The following is a 24,400-nucleotide window of genomic DNA, read 5'->3' as shown; positions in this document are numbered from 1 at the left end:
AGTTTGCTTTTTGGAAGCAGTGTTGAACTGTCTCTGTCGATACACATTTAAATGCTTCCTACAGCCAAATTGTAGTGTCGAGCACTGATGTAGATTTAGTCAGTTGAGTAGTTGACTGTGTCGTTTCGGTAGTTGCTAACAGATTTCATTAAAAATATACAGTAGTGTAATTTGAGACATTTAATTACACCCTAGTTCATAGGCTGGGTAATGCTTATCCTATTTGGTGGGAACCAACCTAATTTAATGTGGCTTAATACAATATCAGGATGACATGTGGCATTATCTAAAAGAGAAGAACCTGTCTATTTTGCTGCTTCATTCTTGTGTTAAACCCTTGCAACTTTTCTTCCATTAATATGTAACACCATAATATGTGACACCATCCATGATTCTTTATTGGATCTCCATACTCCAGGAAGATTGTATTTATTAATGTTTGTAAAACACTTTGCTTATCAGCCTTTCCAATACCGAGCGGTTTTTCCAGTTCTCCTAAAAAACCGCAAACAAAAACTGTCAACCTTTCCTTTGAATGTTTCCCTTCTGTACAACATTCTCCTTTCAAGCAAGAGTCATACTTGGTAGTGCACAATAAAACAGTTCGGTTTCGTCCCCGTTTGCAATATTTCTAGGTTCGTAATTTTTAGTCAAAGTAGCAAGTTTTGTTTTCCAATTAGTTATTTTCTCGTCACACACATCTCCAGCCTCGCTACATACTTTTTTAAACACAAATTTGATGCCGCTTTTTATAAACTTTCCAGCCAACTGTTTGAAGTGCTGAAATTGGTGCTACCTAATTTTTCTGCGGTTTCCTTTGCTTGGTACTGTATACTCCTAAAATCGGTAACTTTCTTGACATCGCACTCCCAAACAATTTTGTTAATTTCTTCGTTGCCAGTTTTCCCATATTTCTTTTATTTGAACCGCTCCCTTTTAACCATTCAGTTTTTAACTGGTTTTTATTTTTTTAAATTTAATATATTTGAGTCTTACCTACACCAAATTTTTCGACTGAGTTTTTTTACGGATAGTTTTTCTTTTTCGCTGGCTTCGATTTCTTTGATTTTAGTATATAAGTCCAACACAACTCTTTTTTTCGACGTTATACTTATTACACTAATGCACAGTATCCTGAAGAACACTAAACTAACAATTGCACTGTACAGTTCTGTACTTTAGGTACGAATATGGATCCGTAAAAATAACAAATTAAAATGACAAATTCAGCAAATGAACAGAAAACAAAAATGAATACTCACACACACACACGCGCCTGCGCACGCCTACAGTAAAGAAGACTTTGTTGTAATGAACAAAAACAACATGGATAAGTTATGTATGTTGGCATTACATAATTAATTTAAATAAAAATTGTGTGACTCGAGATAAGGTATGATGAGAATGTGTTAAGTTATGATTCACATGGCAGTGGGCATAAAGGTCTAGTTTACTGTAAGTAGCCAAAAAAACGATGACTGTTTGCCATTGCCTATACAGGTTTTAACACTCTGTTGTATCTGTCGTCACCTATTAGGATTGGCGACGAGTTACTGAAAATGTAGACATTTATGTAGTGTTAAATGCGAATTTATCAGTTTCAACTTTGTCATGACTAATTTTTATTTTTGTTTGTGCAGGGTGATTTGTAACATAGCGTAGTACACTATACTGTATACAGTGTTTATAGTACTGTACAGTATACGTATTGTATTTTATATCGTGAGAAAATTTAGTAATGTACTTTATATGTAGCAATAAATGGGTATACATAATATTTTTTTTGCATAAATTATAGTACTCTACACGATTCTCAAAAAACATTTCTATTAATTTGTGAGATTTTTTCCATTTCCGTGTCAGCCAGGTTCCGTTATTTTAGGGAAAATTATCATATCTTTGGTAAAATTCACGCACAGGGCCAGGGAAATTTTCCGTTGCAGACAGGATTCTGTTAAATCCAGGTTCTGTTAACTCAGGTTTTACTGTATACAGTTTTTAAATATTTTAGTCTGTAACTTAGCAGGAATCTTCTAGAGCACTTGGTATATGTTCCACTCTTGTCTATAACTTAGTTTGCTGTTAGATGAATTTTCATGTTTTACTCTGTTTTGTTATGTTTCTGTATGTAATGTTATGTGTTTTGTTATTTTGTATGTTATGTTATGTTTTACTTTTGCATTTTTATATATTGCTCTTTATTTCATCTGATATTTACTGGTAACTTTTCTTGATAATTATTGACTTCTTTGTATATTAATAGAGATATTTCAAACTTGTTTACATTTACAGTAGCTATGAGGCTCTAGAAGAAATTCCTTTTTCTTGTCTCATTTAATCAATTATTTTCTGCTTCTAACTTCATGCCCTATATCCATTAGATATTATATCTATTTGATGTTTTAGGTATATTACTTTACCATGAACTTTTCTTTACATTGTTAGTTTTTCTCTTTGCATTTTTCTTCATATCATTGTTTCTTGATCATCTGTGTTCTATAAGAATAGGATTTACATCTCCAGAACGTACACTAGATCATGAATTATGTTTTACTTTTAAATAGGCTGTAGAAAAAATGTCAGAACATCCATAAGATTTTTTATTTTATGAACATGTTAATTAATTTGAAAAAAATATTAATATACTTATTTTCTTTTTTGTTCCAGATATTTTTAATGTGGAATTTAGGTTTATACACTTCACCTGTATTAGTTTTTATGATGTATCGCAAAGGGTATTTTATGTATGATGGTGCTGTAACTTTTGCAAAATTTACTCTAGGGTTTGGATGTGCATTGTTGTTTTCATATTGCTTGAGAAGTTATGGAAGATTATCAAATTCTACGTATGTAGAATTTCATAAGGCACTTAGTGCTGCAACAGAAAATCTGAATCCTGCTACAAAGGTAATAAAGCTTATGTTTTTAGTTGTTTTGATATAAGTTTCATATTAGTTTTGAATAATATGAGGCAAAATTGATATGAGAAAAGATTAATTCTCTTTTAAAACATATGCCTTCTTATGAAACAGATGTTATGGATTTCATAGAAGTATAAAAATAAAATTAGTGTAAGTGTACAAATCTTACATTACTGTTCAGATGCAATACAACTTATAATATTAATCAGATTCTAGGAGAAAAGGACTATGGTGCAGTAAGAATTAATTAATTATAATACAGTAGTTTTCATTAATTTTTCACTTTGAACACTATTGGACACTTTTATGAAGTTTTTATGACAATCTAATATCCAGTTATGGTTATGTTTTTCAGATAACCCTAAATTATGTTCATTATGATTATTATCCTTATTCCTTTTATTATAATCAATGAAAATTACATTTTTAAACCAAAAGATTTTAAGTTTAATACACAAACATATAGCTATTCTAAATGATTTTTAAAATAAAATTGTGAGAAGAAAATTTTTAAAAACAAAACAAAATTTATTGTAGGTTATTAAATAATCGTATAAACCTTTCCGTATCTAATATGTGCTGAAGTAAGTCCATAATAAAAATTACTGTATTTAATTTTCAGATATTCATAGGTTAGGTGTACCTGTTTGACAGTTAGTAATGATTGCATTCATTTATCTTAATGTAGTAAACTGAAAAACAAAATGGGGTGTAAAATTAAAATCTGAGGAACTTCTTACATTAATATTCAAGTGCAATACTGCTAATAATATTAATCAGATTCTAGTAGAAAAGGAATACGATGCAGCTAGAATTAATTACGAGTAATGAATTACTTTACCACCTACATCTTTTATTTCAACACATTGTTTTACTTAAGGAAGACTCAATCCAGATTGCATTTGCTGTGTCATTTGGTCTTAATTGTCTTTTCTTTTAAATATATCAACATTTATAGTTAAATATGTTAATAAATACAAAATTGAAGAATTATTTTTTCTTTATTATTTAACCTAAAACTGTTTTTTTATGCTGTCTTAAATTTTTCCTTTTACTAAAACTATATTCCTGATTTGTAAGAAATGTTTACATAATAAAATATGATATTTTACATAATAAAACATGTACAGCTAATCTTTTTATCTAATATTAGTAAAAAAATGACATTACTTATTCTGTAATTTTGCCTTTTACCCTTCATATAAATTATTTTAGTTCTAATGTAAGTTTATATAATTTTTATAGATACATTTATGTTTACTAGTGCTTGATGTATCCATTACACATTTGTAATTATATAAAATTAAACAAAAAAACTTTTTGTGCTAAGTTTTGACATTTTTTAATTTTTGGCATATTTTTTAATATTGCATTTGTACATCTAATTTAATCTCTTGTTTTTAGTATACTTATATGATGTTTTTATACTTTCACTAGCCTAACATAATTTTTTAAATTATCTCTATATTAATGAATGAAAAACCCTGTTTAACATTGTTAATCAATATATATTGATCAATCAAAAAAAAAAATGCATCCTAATGTATGCAAGTCACAATTGATAATTAATCTAATAAATTATATCTGGATCTTTCTATAGGGTACCTGTTTACTTTTAATGCATTTCAGAACTGTTCCATCCTCAGAAAATTACTCACTGGAGTTGGAGAACACATCAAGATGAAATGAAAAAACAAACACACATGTATAAAATGTACTACATATATGTTTGTTTTTTTGTTTTTTCACTTTATCTTGGTGTCATTACGACCTCCAGTGAGTGATTTTCTGAGAATGGAACAGAGTTCTGAAATACATTAAAAGTAAGTAGTTACCTCATAGAAACCTCACGTAGACTGATGTAATTTATTCATTTTTTTTTTTCATTTTCATGTTGGCTTTTATATTGTGGAAATAGATATGGTTCAGTGTTCAGTAAACTTAGTTGTTTTTGACTACCATTTCATTAATTTCTTGTTAAGTTATAAAAATCTTCATTTAGCATCTCCTACTATGATAGCAAATATGTTTGATTAATTTTTATTTCTGTTTCAGAAAACACTGTCTCGTTATGATTTTGAATTTTCTGCATGGCCTGTTGAATTTAGCTGGAAAGATTTAGGGTAAAAATTGAATTATTAACAATTTTAAATTATTGATAAAAAATGGTGACACTTGTTTCCTTATTTCTGTCTAGTTTTGGGAATAGAGGTGGTATGTTAATAGCTATGTATAAGCTATTATCTTACCCTGTAAAATATGTTTAACACATGTTTTTATTATCAGTATGATAGGAATTGTAAGTGTGAAGTGGTTTTTTTTAATAATGTAATTAGTGCATTGTAATGCAATAATGAAAAGCATTAGCGCATGTAAAAAAGGAATGTTCGATTAGTGCTACTCATGTGCTTTATATATACATCACAATCATAAAAACATAGTAAAAAGGAACCAATTAATGAATCATGTTCTGTTAAACAGTGTAGTATGTTCATGGCCTCTATATTTTATGTTAAGAATATGATTCTTATTTTATGTTAATCATTGGAGTTTATAAATTCAAAAGAAAGAATTATAGGTTATTTAAATTCAACATACTTTTTGGTCACATTGTAAGTACTTTTTTAACTTAAAAACAACTGCCTGTCATGACAACTGCCGACAGCAGGGTAAGACAGTGTACCAGTCACAGAAGGTGGCTGGCTATAAAAATGATTCTAAGCACTATGATAATTTTGAAACCTTATATATATTAAATCTTATTTGGTTTGTCATTAAAAAAACTATAATTTCTTCATTGTTGATTACCATGAACAAAACATACTAAATATTATACTATTCTTTTGTGATTCATTCAGTGGATTAGATTTTTAAGATGTAGAATCTTTGACAAACAAGTCTGGCTGGGGAATCTGTGCTTGAATCCTTACAGATTTGCTTGTTTTTTTCATTGCAGTATGGGTTTTGGGTGGGAAGGGGTAAGGTGCAACTATTTACATAGCTGCTGTATTTTATTCAGATATTTCAAGTCTGTATAAATAATATCTTATAAAAAAAAATTATTCAGTATTAAAGTTAATTACAGTATTTTATTGATGCTAAACTGTATTAATATTGAAATTGGAAATTATATTAATTTCATTAAATAGATAAATATGATGGTCTTGGGATATACTAACAGTAAGAGAGAGCAGAATGATATGCATAGTAAATTGAAAAAAAATTAAAGAGAATATTTTTTGTAGAAAATTGTTTAACACAGCCTTACTTGTGTGAAAATCTAATTTATTTAAGGTATTTTTCATATTATAATTTAAGCATTTATTTTTCTATGAGTATTCTTTTCAAATAGTTTAACTGTTAGGGATATTTTAAAGTGACATTGGCAATTTTGCTTCTAAAGATTAAGTAGAAAATTTTAAATCTTTTGTCATGAATGCAAAAAAAGCTTTTGAAGAAGCCTTAACTAAGTTTTACTTAGAAAGAAGAGTTCAATATTATTATTATTTTTTTTTTTTATTTATTCTGCATTAATTAACCTTTACATGATAGCTGGTTGAACCAAATGTAGCAGGTTTTCAGAACAGTTCAATATATTCAGATGAAAATGGTTAAAATATATGCCTCTTCTGTAATTTTCATTTAAAGGATTTGATAAATCTACTGCATATTTGTTAGGTTTGATAGTAATCTATGTAAACAGTTAGAGTAAAAAAAAAATGGAATTTTTTATTGATATACTTAGTATAAAATACATGGATAAACAGGATTTTGGAATTTATGGTTTTATTTTTTTAATAAAAATTTATTACTTTTTACTCCAAAAGGAGTAAAATTTTACTCCTTTTTGGTCCTTCGTGCTTTGAATATGTGAAAATTTGATTTATTGTGGCATTCTTCAGTCAAAAACAATGTAGGTTATGTGTTACAAATCTTCCAACGTATCAATTTATGGTTAATCAAAAAGGAGTTATTAAGGTTGCTAATTATTCATTGAAATACAACCAACAACTTAATTCTTCATTACCATCAATCAAGTAATTTCATTTAGTTATTTCTTATTTAATTCATATTTATATTTAACATTGTTAATTGAGACTGTTAATTTATAATCAATAGAGAACAACTAATTAGACAGAGCGGATAGATTAAATCCTCTATAACAAGGACTTTATTTAAAGATATTAATGATCCATTGGCATAAGTTCTGATTAATGGATTCTAAAGAATGGAAACATTTTTTTTGTATGTTTTGTATATTATGAATTTCTTATGTAGTATTTTTTTTTTTAAATTATTTTCTTTTAAATCCGTTTTCTCCACTTAAGTTTTACTTCCTTGATTTATACTTTTCCATTTTACAGGATCCCTTCACAACTTTTTGGTTGGATAGCTTTTTTCATTATGTACCCACTAAATGTTTTTAGTTTGTTTAGCTGTCTTATTTTTTTGGGACTTCTAATAGAATTACTTTAATTAACAGCTTTAATTTCCCTGACAGTGGCATTTTTTCTTTTTTTAAGGCATAAGTTCAGTGGCTGTTCTCTCATAAAATTAAAAAGTTAATTTTCCTATGATTTATTTTTTTAAATATCAAATTCATGTATAAAGAGAACATTTAAGTAAATAATTGACTGAAATAAAATCCTGACATTAACAAAGATAGAAGAATTTGATAAGTCTCTAGTCGAATGTTTGCTTAAATATGACATGTATACCAAGAGTTATAAAATATTAACAGTTTTGGAAGATAAGATAAGATAAGGCATATACATATAGGAATTCAAGCTAATTTTAGGTAATTTATTTTAAAAACTGGTTTCAATGTAAAGATACATAAAAAACCACAATTATTTTATTTTTTAACTTTTCTTATTCAAGTAAGATTTATTTACCCTAAGAAAGATTTATTTTAAATTACAGGCATTTTAAATGAATGGTAAAAACCCTTTCTTTATTTTATGAGAGAACAGCCACTGACTTATGCCTTAAAAAAATAAAAAATGCCACTGTCAGGGAAATTAAAGCTGTTAATTAAAGTAATTCTATTAGAAGTCCCAAAAAAATAAGACAGCTAAACAAACAAAAAAAAAAAAAAAACATTTAGTGGGTACATAATGAAAAAAGCTATCCAACCAAAAAGTTGTGAAGGAATCCTGTAAAATGGAAAACTATAAATCAAGGAAGTAAAACTTAAGTGGAGGAAACGGATTTAAAAGAAAATAATTAAAAAACAAAAACTGACTACTTACAAAAACATCTACTTAGAATAATTATGAAAAAAATTACAAAAAATCATTAAAAAAGTTTTTTCTGTTTTATCATACAGATATTCTTTAGGATAGAGTAAGTTAGTCTGCCATGTGAAATTTAATATTGCTTCTACATTTTATATTGTATTCAGGTTAGTCTTAACAGAGTGGAAGCCATTAGACATCATTTCATGTAATAGTCTATGTACACAATAGGTCTGAAAAGTTACCAAACTAAATTTCTATAGTCGATACAAGTTTTACCATCTCTCAGACGACCAAGGAACTATGTAGTACGATGTCTGACGAGTGTGTGTACAAAATTTAATCACGTTTCATCACTCCAGTCTCGAGTTATATTCAGCCATGTACATTGTGTTCATGTGACCTTGTACGAGCTCGTAACATGGAACAGAGAAGCGTGAAAAAATTTTGTGTTTGATTTCAAAATTCTTTTGTTGAAACTTATTCTATGTTACAGCAAGCATTTGGTGATGAAGCTGCATCTCGTACTACAACATACACATAGTGGAAGCAGTTTATAGGTGGTAGAGAGTTGTTGGATGATAATGAACAAAGCAGGAGGCTGTTAACAGTTGTTCATGACGAAAATGTTGCAAAATTGCACGCGCTTCTGCTTGAACAACCTCATCTTACCCTTTGGTCCACAGCAGAAGAGCTAAACATTGGTAAAGACGCCATATTTACAATTCTAACAGAAAAAAATGAGCTGCCAAAAGGTTTGCTCCCGTTTCATTACTTCTTGACCGAAGAACAATAACAGGTACGTCTTTCTTGCGCTCAAGACTTCATTGAAACTACCGATAGCGACCTGAATTGTTTGCAAACAATTGCAACTGGGGATGAAAGCTGGTGCTTCATGTATGATCCACAAACGAGGCATCAATCCGCTGCTTGGTTGAGTCCTGGAGCGCAAAGATTGGCGAAAGTCAGGCAGCAAAAATCAAGATGAAAACGATGTTGATTGCATTCTTCAACTCAAAGGCCCTGATTCACCATGAATTTGCCCCAACTGGTCAAATCATGAATTCTAAATTCTATTTGGAAGTAATGAAATGTCTGATGCATTGCATTCGTCGAATCTGGCCTGAGTACCAGGATTCGGGCAGTTGGACTCTTGCAACTACCCCGGCACACATCGCAACAGCTTTAACATGTTGTTACACCCCAAATCAAATCACCACCTTATTCCACCTGTCCTATTCACTCGACTTGGCTCCAGCAGATTATTTTCTGTTCCTGAAACTCAAGTTGATGAAAGGCTGCTTTTTGACAACATTCCAGCCATCCAAAGGGCTTGCACAGAACAGTTGAAGAGGATCCCACAAAGTGATTTCTCCAGAGTGTTTGATGGGCTCTACCGGCTCTGCAATGAGTGTATAACTAGAGAAGGATTCTATGTAGAGGGCTGATGTGAGTAAATTCGTTTATCTTTAAATTTGTATTTTTATTTGATCATCTAGTTCAGGAACTTTTTAGACATACTGTGTAGGCACCTGACTACTGCATAAAATGTAGAAGTAATATTAAATATCACATTGCAGACTAGCTTACTGTATCCTGAAGAAATGCCTGTAAGAAAATAAAGAAAACCTTTCTTTAAAACTGAATGATTTTTTGTAATTTTTTCATAACTATTCCAAATATATGTGTACAATTAGTTGCTGGTTTTTTTGTTTTTTAATAACTTTCTTATTTAGCACTTTTATTGTCTCCATTACTTTACTGTTCAATTCTTTGGCATATTTTAAACTGTTTTCATATCATCCTTCACTGTTACCTTTAAGCTAATTTTTTCAACACCTAATGAGACATGATGTTTTTAACATTTGGAATATATCAAGGAACAGACTGTTGAATATAAAAGTTAGTCAAATAAAAAGAAATTGCAAATAACTGCATATCTTTTTTATGTTTTCACTAATCATCATAACGGTAGATGTCTGAAAGAAGCTCATGAAACAGAAAACATTAAAGTATTTTATCATTTATTTATTATTTTTTCAGAGATAAATCAAAGAGGGGTACAACAGATCCTGTCCCAAGACGCTCATTTAGCTCCACACTGTTTTATGCTCCATATGCTACTGTTAGTTATCTTGTTGCACATACATTTGGAATTCGCCTTATTTATCCAGGATCAGTTTCAATTGTCAGTTACATGATGTGTAAGTATTTTTATAATTTTGATGTCATTTTAACTGGTTCTTGCACGTGTATGCGTTTGCATATTTTCTTGTATGTAAATCAAATGCTGTGACATTCCTTGAATCAGATTGAACAATGTATTTTTATTATGCAATTTCTGATGCATGGCTTTAGAGTAGATTTTGGTAAATAATTATTGTTCATGGTTTTCTATTCTAATTGGGATCCATTAACCTCCTGTAAAAATAACTCAAAAAATTGTCAGGGTGTTTTGGATAAACTTATTAATTCATTCAGAGCAATGAAATGTAATATGTTGCTAAAAAAATATTTTTTGCATTCACCTGAATTTCTTTACATTAAATCCTGGAATAGGAATTTTTGAATATGGTGAATGTTTTCAGCAAATTATTTTAATGATGGAAAATGCTATAAAAATAAATGGATTATTAATACACTAGGATTACTACGGGATTTAATTTGGTTTGTACTAAGTTAACTTCAGAAGAAAAGATTATTAATTATAAAGTTTTAATGGAAGTATTTGTCACCATTAACTTCTTTTAATTTGACCTTTTTTAATTAGTTTTTGGTTTTTTCATTTCTTTTATATTAAGGGATTTATAATCTGCACAAAAATAAATGTAGAAAAAGGCAAAACACATAGAGAAGTGTAAAAAATTATTTTACGCATCAGTGTTATTAATCAGATTATATGTTTGATCTAAAGCACTTCATTTTTAATGAAAAATTGAAGTTTTGATGAAAAAGAATCAAATTCAGTTTTATTTTATACTTAATTTATCTGGTTTTACTTTTTTTATTCTTTGCAGTGATATTTTTATTTACATGTTGTTTTACGCTAGGTATATCTTTTACCTTGAACTGTTCATTTAAGAGAGACCTTGATCTAAAAACAACTGTTGTTAATTAGTTAGTTAATTAATTAAATTTAGCACTTTCATCATTTTATTTTGAAATTGTGCTGTGTTACAATGTGTTAATAGCTGAATTACAGGTTAGCAAGTTTTCTTGCTCAGTCTTAGGCTGATGTCCGTGAGATAGTGGCATTAATTGGATCCCAACAACTAAATTACACTATCTTTCAGGTTCAGTTTAATACCATATTTTCAAATAAATTTGAACAAATGTCTTTTTTCATCAAAGAACAGCTTTTAAAACTTTACCATTAGCTGTGTCCATATTTGTTGTACTGATCAATTTCTTCTTTTATATACCTGGATTACTATATAAAATTTACTTTTAATAGAGAAAAAATTTTATTGTGTGTGTAAGTTAGCGTGCATTTACATTTTTTTCTCTTAGTCATCACCCACATTATTTATCATACCACAATGCCAGCTTTTGTAGATCATCAAATAAATAAATATTTTATTCTGGTTGATGTACATTATAGTTTTTCTTTAATATTTTTGTATTTAGTATTATAAAAAAAAATTAATTACTTTCTGTAAAAGAGAATCTTTTAATTGTATTTTAAATAAGCTGGGAAGATTTTTCTAAAAGTTTTGGTATTAAAGTTGATAACAGAAGCGTAATAATTTCCTTGTTTGTAAGCTATAGTGGTATTTTTAAAAATAAGTGAGTATTCTCTTAAACAAAGATTGCCATCATCAAAGGACAGGACTCTCAGATATGGTAGTCACAGTACCAAAATTAAACTGCAGGAGGATGGTTGAGAATCTTCTGTTTGAAGTGATCTGTTGTGTGGATCATTGTCATGCAGAAGAATAACAACTTACCATTTTGATCATTCCTTGCTGTTTGTTATGGGTTGATGTCTGAATCTTCAGTGTTTCACTGCAAACTTGTAATATTATTGTGGTTTTAAATATCATAATTTCATTTGCAAAATTCCTATATTTCCAAAGCTTTCTTGACATATTAAGTGAATAATTGTGTATTCAGTCTCTCTGGAATCAATCAATCAATCTCTCTCCACTTTGTTACTCATAATATTACCATAAACACAACATAATTACCAATAGATCTTGACAACTCTGTATGCTGTTTATAAAAAGTGAATCATGATATCCACTCTACAGTTGGGAATGTCAATGACAAGCTCCATGTTCTATCAACTAATCCTTAACTAACACAGAACAAAGTGGATTGTAACAAGATTTAGATTGCATTTAAAATTATAGTTTGTTAAACTGCAGATGTGCAGTTGTTGCTCTGTAACAGTTTGTTTGTTTTCAGCAATCAATTATAAGCCAGTTTTGGAATAGTTCTCATATTTTAAGAAGTATTTGTTCATTTGGATATAATTTTTTGCTAATCTATTTGGATAATAATCTACATAGAGGAGAGTCCTCCTCTATGAATCATGAGACCTTGCCGTTGGTGAGGGGGCTTGAGTGCTCAGGGATACAGAGTAGCTGGACCGAAGGTGCAACCATATCGGAGAGGTATCTGTTGAGAGCCAGACTAAGGAATGATTCCTGAAAGAGGGCAGCAGCTCTTTCAGTAGTTGTTAGGGGCGTGAGTCAGGACGACTTAAACGGCCGTATCAACATCACTCAGTCCTCTGAGTACTGCGCAGCTGAAAGCAATGGAAAACTACAGCTGCTTTTTTTCCAAGAAAATGTGGCTCTCTGCATTTTCACATAGCAATAATGGAGGCGCCTTCCTTGGTAAAATATTCCGGAGGTAAAATAGTCCCCCGTTCGGATCTCCGGGTAGGGACTACTAAGGAAGGGGTCACCAGAAAATTAAAAAATAACATTCTACGAGTCGGAGCGTGGAATGTTAGAAGCTTAAAAAAGGTTGGTAGGCTAGAAAATTTAAAAAGGGAAATGTGTAGGACAAATGTGGATATAGTAGGAATTAGTGAGGTTCGGTGGGAAGAGGAAGGTGACTTTTGGTCAGGTGATTTTAGAGTAATTAACTCAACGTCAAATAATGGGCAGGCAGGAGTAGGTTTCGTGATGAACAAGAAGATAGGGAGGAGAGTGGAGTATTTCAAAACGCATAGCGATAGAATCATTGTAATAAGGATAAAATCAAAACCTAAACCGACAACGATTGTTAACGTCTATATCCCTACAAGCGCCCATGATGATGATTAGGTAGAGTGTGTATACGAAGAGATTGATGAAGCAATTAAACACGTAAAAGGAGATGAAAATTTAATAATAGTTGGAGATTGGAATGCAAGCATTGGAGAGGCAAGGAAGGAAATATAGTGGGTGAATACGGGCTGGGCAAAAGGAATGAAAGAGGGGACCGACTTATAGAGTTTTGCACGAAGTATAATTTAGTAATTGCCAACACCCAATTTAAAAATCATAACAGAAGAATATACACTTGGAAAAAGCCAGGCGATACTGCAAGGTATCAGATAGATTATATCATGGTTAAGCAAAGATTTAGAAATCAACTCGTTGACTGCAAAACTTACCCTGGAGCAGACATTGATAGCGACCATAATTTGGTGATAATGAAATGTAGATTGGGGTTTAAAAACCTGAAGAAAAGGTGTCAGATGAATCGGTGGAATTTAGAGAAGCTTGAGGAAGAGGAGGTAAAGAAGATTTTTGAGGAGGACATCGCAAGAGGTCTGAGTAAAAAAGATAAGGTAGAAAATGTTGAAGAAGAATGGGAGAATGTTAAAAAGGATATTCTTAAATCAGCAGAAGCAAACTTAGGCGGAATAAAGAGAACTGGTAGAAAACCTTGGGTTTCAGACGATATATTGCAGCTGATGGATGAACGTAGAAAATATAAGAATGCTAGTGATGAAGAAAGTAAAAGGAACTATCGGCAATTAAGAAATGCTATAAACAGGAAGTGCAAACTGGTGAAAGAAGAGTGGATTAAAGAAAAGTGTTCAGAAGTGGAAAGAGAAATGAACATTGGTAAAATAGACGGAGCATACAGGAAAGTTAAGGAAAATTTTGGGGTACATAAATTAAAATGTAATAATGTGTTAAACAAAGATGGTACACCAATATATAATACGAAAGGTAAAGTCGATAGATGGGTGGAATATATTGAAGAGTTATACGGAGGAAATGAATTAGAAAATGGTGTTATAGAGAAAGAAGAGGAAGTTGAGGAGGATGAAATGGGAGAAACAGTACTGAGATCTGAATTTAAGAGAGCATTAAAAGATTTAAATGGCAGAAAGGCTCCTGGAATAGACGGAATACCTGTAGAATTACTGTGCAGTGCAGGTGAGGAAGCGATTGATAGATTATACAAACTGGTGTGTAATATTTATGAAAATGGGAAATTTCCATCAGACTTCAAAAAAAGTGTTATAGTTATGATACCAAAGAAAGCAGGGGCAGATAAATGTGAAGAATACAGAACAATTAGTTTAACTAGTCATGCATCAAAAATCTTAACTAGAATTTTATACAGAAGAATTGAGAGGAGAGTGGAAGAAGTGTTAGGAGAAGACCAATTTGGTTTCAGGAAAAGTATAGGGACAAGGGAAGCAATTTTAGGCCTCAGATTAATAGTAGAAGGAAGATTAAAGAAAAACAAACCAACATACTTGGCGTTTATAGACCTAGAAAAGGCTTTCGATAACGTAGACTGGAATAAAATGTTCAGCATTTTAAAAAAATTAGGGTTCAAATACAGAGATAGAAGAACAATTGGTAACATGTACAGGAACCAAACAGCAACAATAACAATTGAAGAACATAAGAAAGAAGCCCTAATAAGAAAGGGAGTCCGACAAGGATGTTCCCTATCGCCGTTACTTTTTAATCTTTACATGGAACTAGCAGTTAATGATGTTAAAGAACAATTTAGATTCGGAGTAACAGTACAAGGTGAAAAGATAAAGATGCTACGATTTGCTGATGATATAGTAATTCTAGCAGAGAGTAAAAAGGATTTAGAAGAAACAATGAACGGCATAGATGAAGTCCTACGCAAAAACTATCGCATGAAAATAAACAAGAACAAAACAAAAGTAATGAAATGTAGTAGAAATAACAAAGATGGACCGCTGAATGTGAAAATAGGAGGAGAAAAGATTATGGAGGTAGAAGAATTTTGTTATTTGGGAAGTAAAATTACTAAAGATGGACGAAGCAGGAGCGATATAAAATGCCGAATAGCACAAGCTAAACGAGCCTTCAGTAAGAAATATAATTTGTTTACATCAAAAATGAATTTAAATGTCAGGAAAAGATTTTTGAAAGTGTATGTTTGGAGTGTCGCTTTATATGGAAGTGAAACTTGGACAATCGGAGTATCTGAGAAGAAAAGATTAGAAGCTTTTGAAATGTGGTGCTATAGGAGAATGTTAAAAATCAGATGGGTGGATAAAGTGACAAATGAAGAGGTATTGCGGCAAATAGATGAAGAAAGTAGCATTTGGAAAAATATAGTTAAAAGAAGAGACAGACTTATAGGCCACATACTAAGGCATTATGGAATAGTCGCTTTAATATTGGAAGGACAGGTAGAAGGGAAAAATTGTGTAGGCAGGCCACGTTTGGAGTATGTAAAACAAATTGTTGGAGATGTAGGATGTAGAGGGTATACTGAAATGAAACGACTAGCACTAGATAGGGAATCTTGGAGAGCTGCATCAAACCAGTCAAATGACTGAAGACAAAAAAAAAAAAAAAAAAATAATCTAAAGGCCAGTTGGAAAATTAAACTGAAAGTTAACCAATTAATATTAATAAAATGAACCATCAGATGCAGTAATTAAGCTGGATTCACTAAATGAGAAGCACTTTTTGTTCTATAGATCATTGAACTTTATTGTTATTATCTATATGTATTATTAGTTTAATAATAAAACAGTTTTGCAAAGAGGAAAATTGGAAATCTGACTGCTAGTATCTAACTATGATGTCAATTGTATGTAGTTTAACGATTGCAGATCATTAAATAAAAATTAAGTAAATGTTAAAGTTGTTTTTTCATTTATCCTTTGAAATAAAAATTATAGAGTAAAAAAAAAAAAAAAAAAAAAAAAAAATAGTAACAAAAGCTTATTTCGCTGTAGACTTTGAGCTACATTAAAAACCAGAATATTAAACATGTAAGGTAGTTTAATCTACACGTATTATTTAACTTGTTTAAAATGTATAATTTATAATTTGCTTATTATTAGCTGTGTAATTTAAAAATTAATCTTTTCTCACAGCTTTATTGGAAAGTAATACTGAAACTTTTGAATATCCATTTGGTCGTTTTCCCTTTCCTTCTTTTAGTTCTCTTTTGTTAGTATGTTGTTTCTTATGATCTGTTCGGTTTTTTACTGTCAGATTATTTTATTAGTATTACATTTACAACAAATAAAAGTTAAAAGTGTAGAAAACAAATATCAAGTATGATTTTTATAAGTTATCGCTTTATAATCACCATTATAATATTGTTTTACCTTTTATCTTTTAGCTTCTATACTTATGAAAGGAAGAAGTAAGTTATTGGAGAATGATGAAGGAGAAAGGTACAAATTACTAACATCAGACCAAAATGAGATTGACACTGTTTTTGTTGATAGGAGAGGAAAAAGGTTAGTTTATTAAAATAATAGTACAATATGAACAATGGTGAATTTTTTTTTTAAGTTCCTGCTTAATTTATGCAGGCATGTGAAATGGACGCTCATTTAAAAAATAAAATTAAAGACTACTAATTGGCTACAGATATACTAATTGTACTCAGCCAGCAGTGAACTTGGCTAGTGTTCTTGATGGAACACATAAATCTGTAGAGTAGTTGACAGTATTTTTCTTTGAGTCACTTGAACAAAGTGATAAAACTGATTGTTAATATTTTTAGGCTCAAAGTACCTCGAAGTGTTTCTGGATGAGAAGTTGCAATTCAAGAAGCACCTTCAATATGCCGCAGAGAAGCCCTGTAGTGCCTTCTTCAGAATTCGATGTATGGTTAATCCTGATTAGAGTCTTAATTTTAAGACCATGAGCATCCTATACAAAGGCATTTGTGAGACTATTATGTATGCTATATGCAGTGCCTGTTTGGGCAAGGAGGCTAAAATTTCAAAGTTATCAAAATATTTTATTGAGGGCCCAATGCCGTATGTTGCTGATGGTAACGGGTGGTTACCAAAATATTTCACAAGAGGTGATTGCAGAAGTAAAACCAATCAATATTCTTGCGGTAGAAAGGCAGAAACATTATGCTGCTAGGAAGTTGGGTGAATTGACTTCTGAAAAGATCTGGGAAATCGAGCAGCACGGATTTGATTTATGGCAAGTTAGATGATTGGATGAGAGATAGGCGGTATATGCATGCATGATCTCTTCCCAGTAATTAGATGCTTGCAGCGCACCTCCTGGATTTCCTCAAACAAATATGTCACACAGTTTCTTTCGTGACAGTGCTTTTCAGAGTGAGCTGGCAAGATTCGGCGTGGTTGATACAGGTTTATGCCTGCAGTGTAGGGTTTTAGATGACGCTTTTCATGTCGTATATGAGTGCATGAAATATGATGAGAAATGTGACAAGATCATTTGTTGACTGGACATTCTTGGGTCAGTGCTGAATTTTTATCAGAATTGGGGTAACCAGGCCAAATGGTTTATAGTTGAGGAATTCATGGTTTATCTAGCAAAGGAAAGGATAGCCAAGGGGGTTTAGTCCTAGTTGGGCTTCCTTTGTTACCTTTGTCTCTTTTGTTTTTATTGTTCTTGTTTCTTTGTTTTTTGTTAATTCTTTTTTAGTTATATTATGGTTTATGTTTTTGTTTTGTGTGTTTTAGTTCAAGTAGTGTGTCAGACTCACTTTTACCTTATTGGGTAGGTGAAGGTGATTTCAATCCCTTCATTCAACGATTGCAGATTCAGTCTTTAAGACTAACTAAGATGTGTTTTGTTTCTACATGTCCACCTTTGTTAAAAGTACATCAATGGAAATGTCGTTTGTGGCATTCGCTTTGGTGGCACCTTGGCCGATGTAAGGCTGCAATATGTCTACCACCAAGGTTTTTTAAGATGATTTTCGTTAAAGCCCATCAGGGCTAGGTATGGAGGGGGTGGCCTGGTGACTGGAAACATCACATGGTGGGTGTCTTTCCCTTCGAGGTTAGGATATTAATATTTCTTTTTTAATTGTTTTAATTTGAGCACTTCCTGAAGTTTTTTATTGCTGTTAAGACCACATAATGTTAAAATTATTTGTTGTATTTATTATAATTTGATAATTAACAATTTGTAGTTTTACTGTCAAGATTACATCTCAGCTGTAGCGTATAAAAAATAGACAGATTTGTTAATTTTGAGAAATTATACAGGCAAAACTAGTTTTACAGTTTGTGTAATTAAGCAGAACTGAATGAAAATATTTTATTTTATTTTATCAGAATTTGTATAGTTTCATTTTATGATTTGCTTTTTGATTTAGTAAATCAGTTTCTTGAGTGTGATTAAAGAAATTTTTTTTTCTTTAGAGTTTATTAATTTGTGAAAGTGATTGGGTATTGCGCAGTAATAATTAGGCCATAGAACAACAGGCCAATACAGGCCTATATTTCAAGAAATAAGTGTACTTTGTCTTCTGAATTAAGCAGATTTTTCTCAAAAAATGGGTTCCTTTTTACTTTTCTTGTTTAAAAAATGGAACATTTAAAAAAAATAGTTGGAAGCACTCATTGTTGTTTTTCAAACTATCTGAATTATGACTATATAATTTTTTTAACATGTTTTTACCTTGGTTTTGTATTAAGTAGAATTGATTAGTTTATTTGATTTTGAAAGATTTGAATCTGATTGTCAACATCAAATATTTTTCTGTACTTTGGTTATTTTATAGCAGTTGTATAAAGTTTTATGTGCATGATGAATTCTACTTACCTGGTTTCTGGTCTCCTCTTTCAACACTTTTAAGATTTTTGCGGAAGTAATTTTAATTATTTATTATTTTTTCATAATACTATAGTAGTTTTTGTTTATTGTAAAAAAATATTTCAGTTTTTACACATTGTACTTTAGTGTAGATTATTTTTATTTTATTAATTTAATTTCTGGTTGTTCTTAATTTAATATTTGCTAACCATTTGCTTTATCTTGAATTAATGTTAATAATCATTTGTTTCAGTAAGAACGGTTCAGTGTTAGTTATTTGTTCTGAGGGTAATGCTGGTTTTTATGAAATTGGAATAATGAGTACTCCAATGGAAGCTAATTATTCAGTTCTTGGTTGGAATCATCCAGGTTTTGGAGGAAGTACGGTAATGATGTTTTTATTAATCTGTGTTGTATAATTTTTTACTGGCTATGATGAAAATATAGAGTATGTTGGAATTGCTTTAATTTTTTTTACGTTTGTTTATAAATTTGTTTGAATTTGTGCATTAAATTCATATTTGAAAGTTACTAATAATTATTTGAATTTTTATAATTGTATCACCATTAGTAATAGAAGAGATATTAATTAACATAATGGGGTAGAGAAGCTTCCATAAAGAAGAAAGAGGAAACGACTAGGGATTCATTCTAGAAAAGGACTTATAGAAAAGCATAGAAGGTGTGGACAATGAAAATTATTATGCTTGAACAATCAAAAGGATGAGTTAAAGTACTGGTACTGCAGGTATGAAGATATATTAACCCAGCGGGTTGGTTTAGTGATAAATGCGTCTTGACAAATCAGCTAATCTGGAAGTAGAGAGTTCCGTGTTCAAGTTTTAGTAAAGAACCTTTACTTTTATATGAATTTGAATACTAGGTCGTGGATACTGGTGCTCTTTGGTGGTTGGGTTTCAATTAACCATACACCTCAGGAATGGTCAAACTGAGACTGTGCAAGACTACACTTCATTTATATTCATGTAAATCTTCATTCATCCTCCGAAGTAATCCCTGAATGGTAATTCCCTTTGGCTAAAAGGAAAAAGAAAGGTCTGAAGATATTATTACTACTGATGACTCGCAGAGACAGTTACAAGTTCAAGTTGGTTCAGTTTGAAATAAAGTGGTCACAGTGTGCGGAACATTTGGAGTAAGTGTTTGGTTACAAATGAGTGAAGTGAGTGTCATAAGTATTCCATTTTGGACAGTGGTTAGAAAAGAAGAAGCTGTTTGGTGAGTTATTTGTGAACAGGTGTAAAAGTGACATTACTCCATTCATAAATTCTTTCCATTCATTCATAAGTTCTTTTGTAAACACTTAAAGTGAATAATACTTACATAGAGTGAATTGTATGAATTGTAGATTTTTCTGTTGTGATTTTATTATTGTTATGAAATTTTTAGTAAATTGAAATTCTATTTTGGTTAGCCAATGGTAGTTTAAAGTGTATGTTTGTCAAATCTTTAATTAGTTGTTGGTAATGTTACCTGCATGCTTACTATTTGATTTACTTTTTATGTTATTTATTTTATAAATCTGGTTTAGTATTTAAAATTTAGTAGCAGTAGTAGTTGTTAGCTTTTAAGTTATTGATAAGGTTTTTTTTTATTTTTTATATGTAATTGCAATTTATTAGTAATAAATTTCGAGTAAGGACATTACAGCATTGTAACCCATGAATGAAAGTATAAAAGAAAACATGAATGAAAATATAAGTAAAATGAAAGAGAATATGAAAAAGAAATTTGAAAAAGAGAGATTATGAATAAAATGGAAGAAAACATGAATGAAAATGTGAATAAACTAAATGAAAATATTAATAAAATGAATAAAAATCATGTCTCATATTAAGGATATATAAGGTAGCTTTAGAAAAGATCTTGGAGATGAAATAGAAAGTGTTAAGACGGTGATTCAGTTGGTTTTAAAATAAACTTTAGTAAGATAGTTATAATAGCATAATAGATAGGTTAGTTAAGGTTGAGCAATTAGTTAATAATAACCTAGGAACTAATATCAATAAAAGTCTTAGAAGTTAGTTATAAGGACATCTAAGCAGAGAATTGTATGTTAACAGTTCACAGGATCAAGAACTAGGCGCATTGATGGGATGTTGTTGTTTTACAGCAGTGAAGCCACCCAAGTTCATCGTGGTGGAAGTTCATTGTGGGCTATCTTCAAGCGACAGTTTGAGGCAACATCCAGCCATAACAGTTGGACAGCATCAGAGAAGGCCATATACCTGATCACTGCACTACAGGGTCAAGCAGTGGAAGTTTTCTAGGGTGTACTATCTATGGCCAGCTATGACAATGTTATTGCAGCACTAGAGGGTGTTGTTAAGGACAGAACAATCTGGCAGTTATCTTCAGGTGTGAGCTAAGGGGATGAGTCCAGAAGACCAACAAAATGCTGCAGGATTTTGCCACCATTATCAAACAGCTAGACAATGGGCTTTAGTTGAGCTGCTATTAGCATACATCTGGAGAAGGCACACACTCATTCATCAACAGGGTTTAGGACACTGACATCAAAAGGGACCTTCTTCTCGGGTCAGTGAAGTCGATCAATGGTGCCCTTAACCAATTGTGGACCAATGGGGCTCTGTGACTGGAGGCAGCCAGAGTGCTGTCGTGCCTTTGAAGAATCAGAATCGGGTGCAACTAGGAGTCACCGAACAATGTCAACACTTCTGTGAAGACGCCAGCTACTAAAATGATTGCAGTGGTTTAACAAAGGATGTCTGCTATAGAACCAAAGGACAAGTGTTGACCATTCTGACAACTGTATTGGATGGGCCACGTAAAATTAACTGCAAGAAGTTGGCAAGGAATTTAAAAAGCTCCAATCAGTGGAGAATACCAGCAATATCACTGTCTTCACCTCGCCAAGTCTTGTTGAATGTCTTGACAACAAGAAGAGGATCCTACAGCCTGATTATCAGTGGTTTAGTCTATGCCGGATTATTAGATTTCTATGCCGGATAGCAGATGATCTTCTACTGATAATAGAGATGGGAGCATCAGTATCCATTGTATGGCCAGAGAAGAAAATAGTATCCATTGCATGAGAAAAGAAGAAATTAAACTAACCTATGTCAATTAGTATTGCATCTGAAGAAATTCTACCTGTTATCAAGCTATAGATTTACATCTTGGTTTCTGCTGTCTTCGTGTATGAGTATTCATCACTGATATCAAGGACGACTTTATCCTTGGTCTGGATGTCCTATGAGCTTATAACATGACTTTAGACATTCTATGAACAGCTGCAAGTCATCTGACAACTTCAAGTCATACTGGTCAGTGATTTTTGTATAATTCATTATGGAATGTTGTGTACAATTATAATTACTAAATATTTGTTGTTAAAATTGTTGAATCGATAATTATAAAATTAGTTTTTTGTTCTAGGGCATGCCATATCCTGAACAAGAAAAAAATGCAATGGATATTGTTATACAATTTGCTATTATTCGTCTTGGATTTCAACCAGAGAATATAGTAATGTTTGGATGGAGTATTGGTGGTTTTACTGCATCTTGGGCTGCCAAGATGTATCCAGATGTAAGAGCAGTGGTACGTATTCAAATTTTACTGGCTGTTAGTTTCTTTTTCTCTTTAGTGGAAATTAAAAGTAAAATACAGGTGGAATTCTATACATCTTTCTGTTACTTGAGATATAATACTTTACCACTAGTTAGCGGCTTTTGGAATACCTTGATTCAAGTGCTAGATTGATAATTTGTGCTGAAAGTAGCATTTTATATATACTCGTATTTAATAGATTTTTAGTCGTCAGTCAAAGACTGTTTTTTTTTTTTTTGTATTTTCTGTTGTGATAAAAAAATGTACATGTTTAACAAGCACTTTTAATATACCTGTAAACATCAAATAAATATCTTCTGTTTTTAAGTTTTTGGAAAAAATGATGGAAAACCAAATATGTTATCCAATTTAAATTTAGTATTTCAATCTACTATTTTATGCAGTCTTAAATGATGAATTAGAGCCTACAAATACAATTTTTTAGCTAAACGTTTTATTAAATTTGATATAAATTTATCTTGAAAAATGTATTATGAGTGGGAATTGGTTCATTTTTATTGAAGATTGTTTAATGTTTTTTTACATTTAGCATATTTAGGTATGCTAAACGTTTTTTTGCTTTATAAACCTTATTGGCTTTTTTATAATTATAAAAAGATACGGATATTCTTGCATGTTTTAAATATGCATGTTTGTTATTTAGTATATTAATTTTAATTAATTATTAATAAGAACAATAAGTCTATAAATAGCATCCAGCCTATTTTTGATAACATTTGTAATCTAAACATTTTTGTTTTATTTTCTTGCACATTGTGATACAATGTGTTACCCAATTGTTTTCTACCAATCTACGTATTATTTTTCTGATATCCACAAAGAAAATAATTTGTAATGAATTTATGAGTAGTAATTGATTGAAGTGAAGTTTGTATTCCATACTGCTAAGACAATTTCAGATGTAAAACAATCTCCTTTAGCAAATTGAACTGCCAAAAAAAGTGTCTAAGATTTTAAATGCAACATTTAAATGTTGCCACTTGCCATTCCTCGAATGCTGATGACCCTTGAACCACTTGTCAAACAGACGGTAAGGCATCACTGCAATTTAGAAGTTGCAGAGCAGGTCTGGCAGTATCCTGATCTAGTACTGCTTATTCATGTTGTAGAGGATGAAGTAATTTGTTTACAGTAAGCATCTTTGTGTTGTTATGAAGATTATAAAATTTTATTGACAGTGAGGGTTTAAAATATAAGTGCTATTCATGTAAAAAATATTTCTTGTGTGAATTCAGAAACATGGTATTTGTTTTAAATATAAAAATCTTTTAAAATGAATAGGCATTTTTTTTTGTAAGAACTGTTCTGTTACGTTCATTCCTCTTCCATTGAAAATCCTTATCACTAAAAAAGTGCTAATCTTCCCACTGTTAAGTGACAGCCATGTATTTTGTTTAAACTACAGTTTTCTTGAAATAAGTAAGCAAAGTTTATCGTATATGATATTAAAGTAAAAATATCTGGGTTTGTCACTTTTTAAACATTTTAATTATTTGCAATATGAAGTCAAAAGTTTCTTTTTTTTAAAATTAGTTCACTTTTAATTTGCTGAACTTTTAACAATGCTTACTTTTAAATTTTTTATTGATTTTGAAGTTGTTATAAAAAAATATATATTTTTCTTCAGATTGTTAAA

The 24,400-nt window shown here is 30.8% G+C and overlaps 1 protein-coding gene across 1 annotated transcript in view; it reads left to right on the top strand.

The window, feature by feature from the left end:
• LOC142329271 (phosphatidylserine lipase ABHD16A) overlaps nucleotides 1–24,400 on the top strand; it is a 48,799-nt gene that overhangs the window by 5,028 nt on the left and 19,371 nt on the right. Inside the window, exons 3-8 of the mRNA XM_075373703.1 lie at nucleotides 2,668–2,907; nucleotides 4,977–5,044; nucleotides 10,202–10,362; nucleotides 16,736–16,856; nucleotides 19,403–19,535; nucleotides 22,570–22,734. Coding sequence (XP_075229818.1) covers nucleotides 2,668–2,907; nucleotides 4,977–5,044; nucleotides 10,202–10,362; nucleotides 16,736–16,856; nucleotides 19,403–19,535; nucleotides 22,570–22,734 — 888 coding nt within the window. The remainder of the gene's footprint in view (nucleotides 1–2,667; nucleotides 2,908–4,976; nucleotides 5,045–10,201; nucleotides 10,363–16,735; nucleotides 16,857–19,402; nucleotides 19,536–22,569; nucleotides 22,735–24,400) is intronic.

This window comes from Lycorma delicatula, chromosome 8 (genome assembly GCF_047948215.1).
Source record: "Lycorma delicatula isolate Av1 chromosome 8, ASM4794821v1, whole genome shotgun sequence".
In the NCBI taxonomy this organism is placed as follows: domain Eukaryota; kingdom Metazoa; phylum Arthropoda; class Insecta; order Hemiptera; family Fulgoridae; genus Lycorma; species Lycorma delicatula.
The sequence above is the reverse complement of the archived record's forward strand: the minus strand, read 5'-3'. Positions and strand labels throughout refer to the sequence as shown.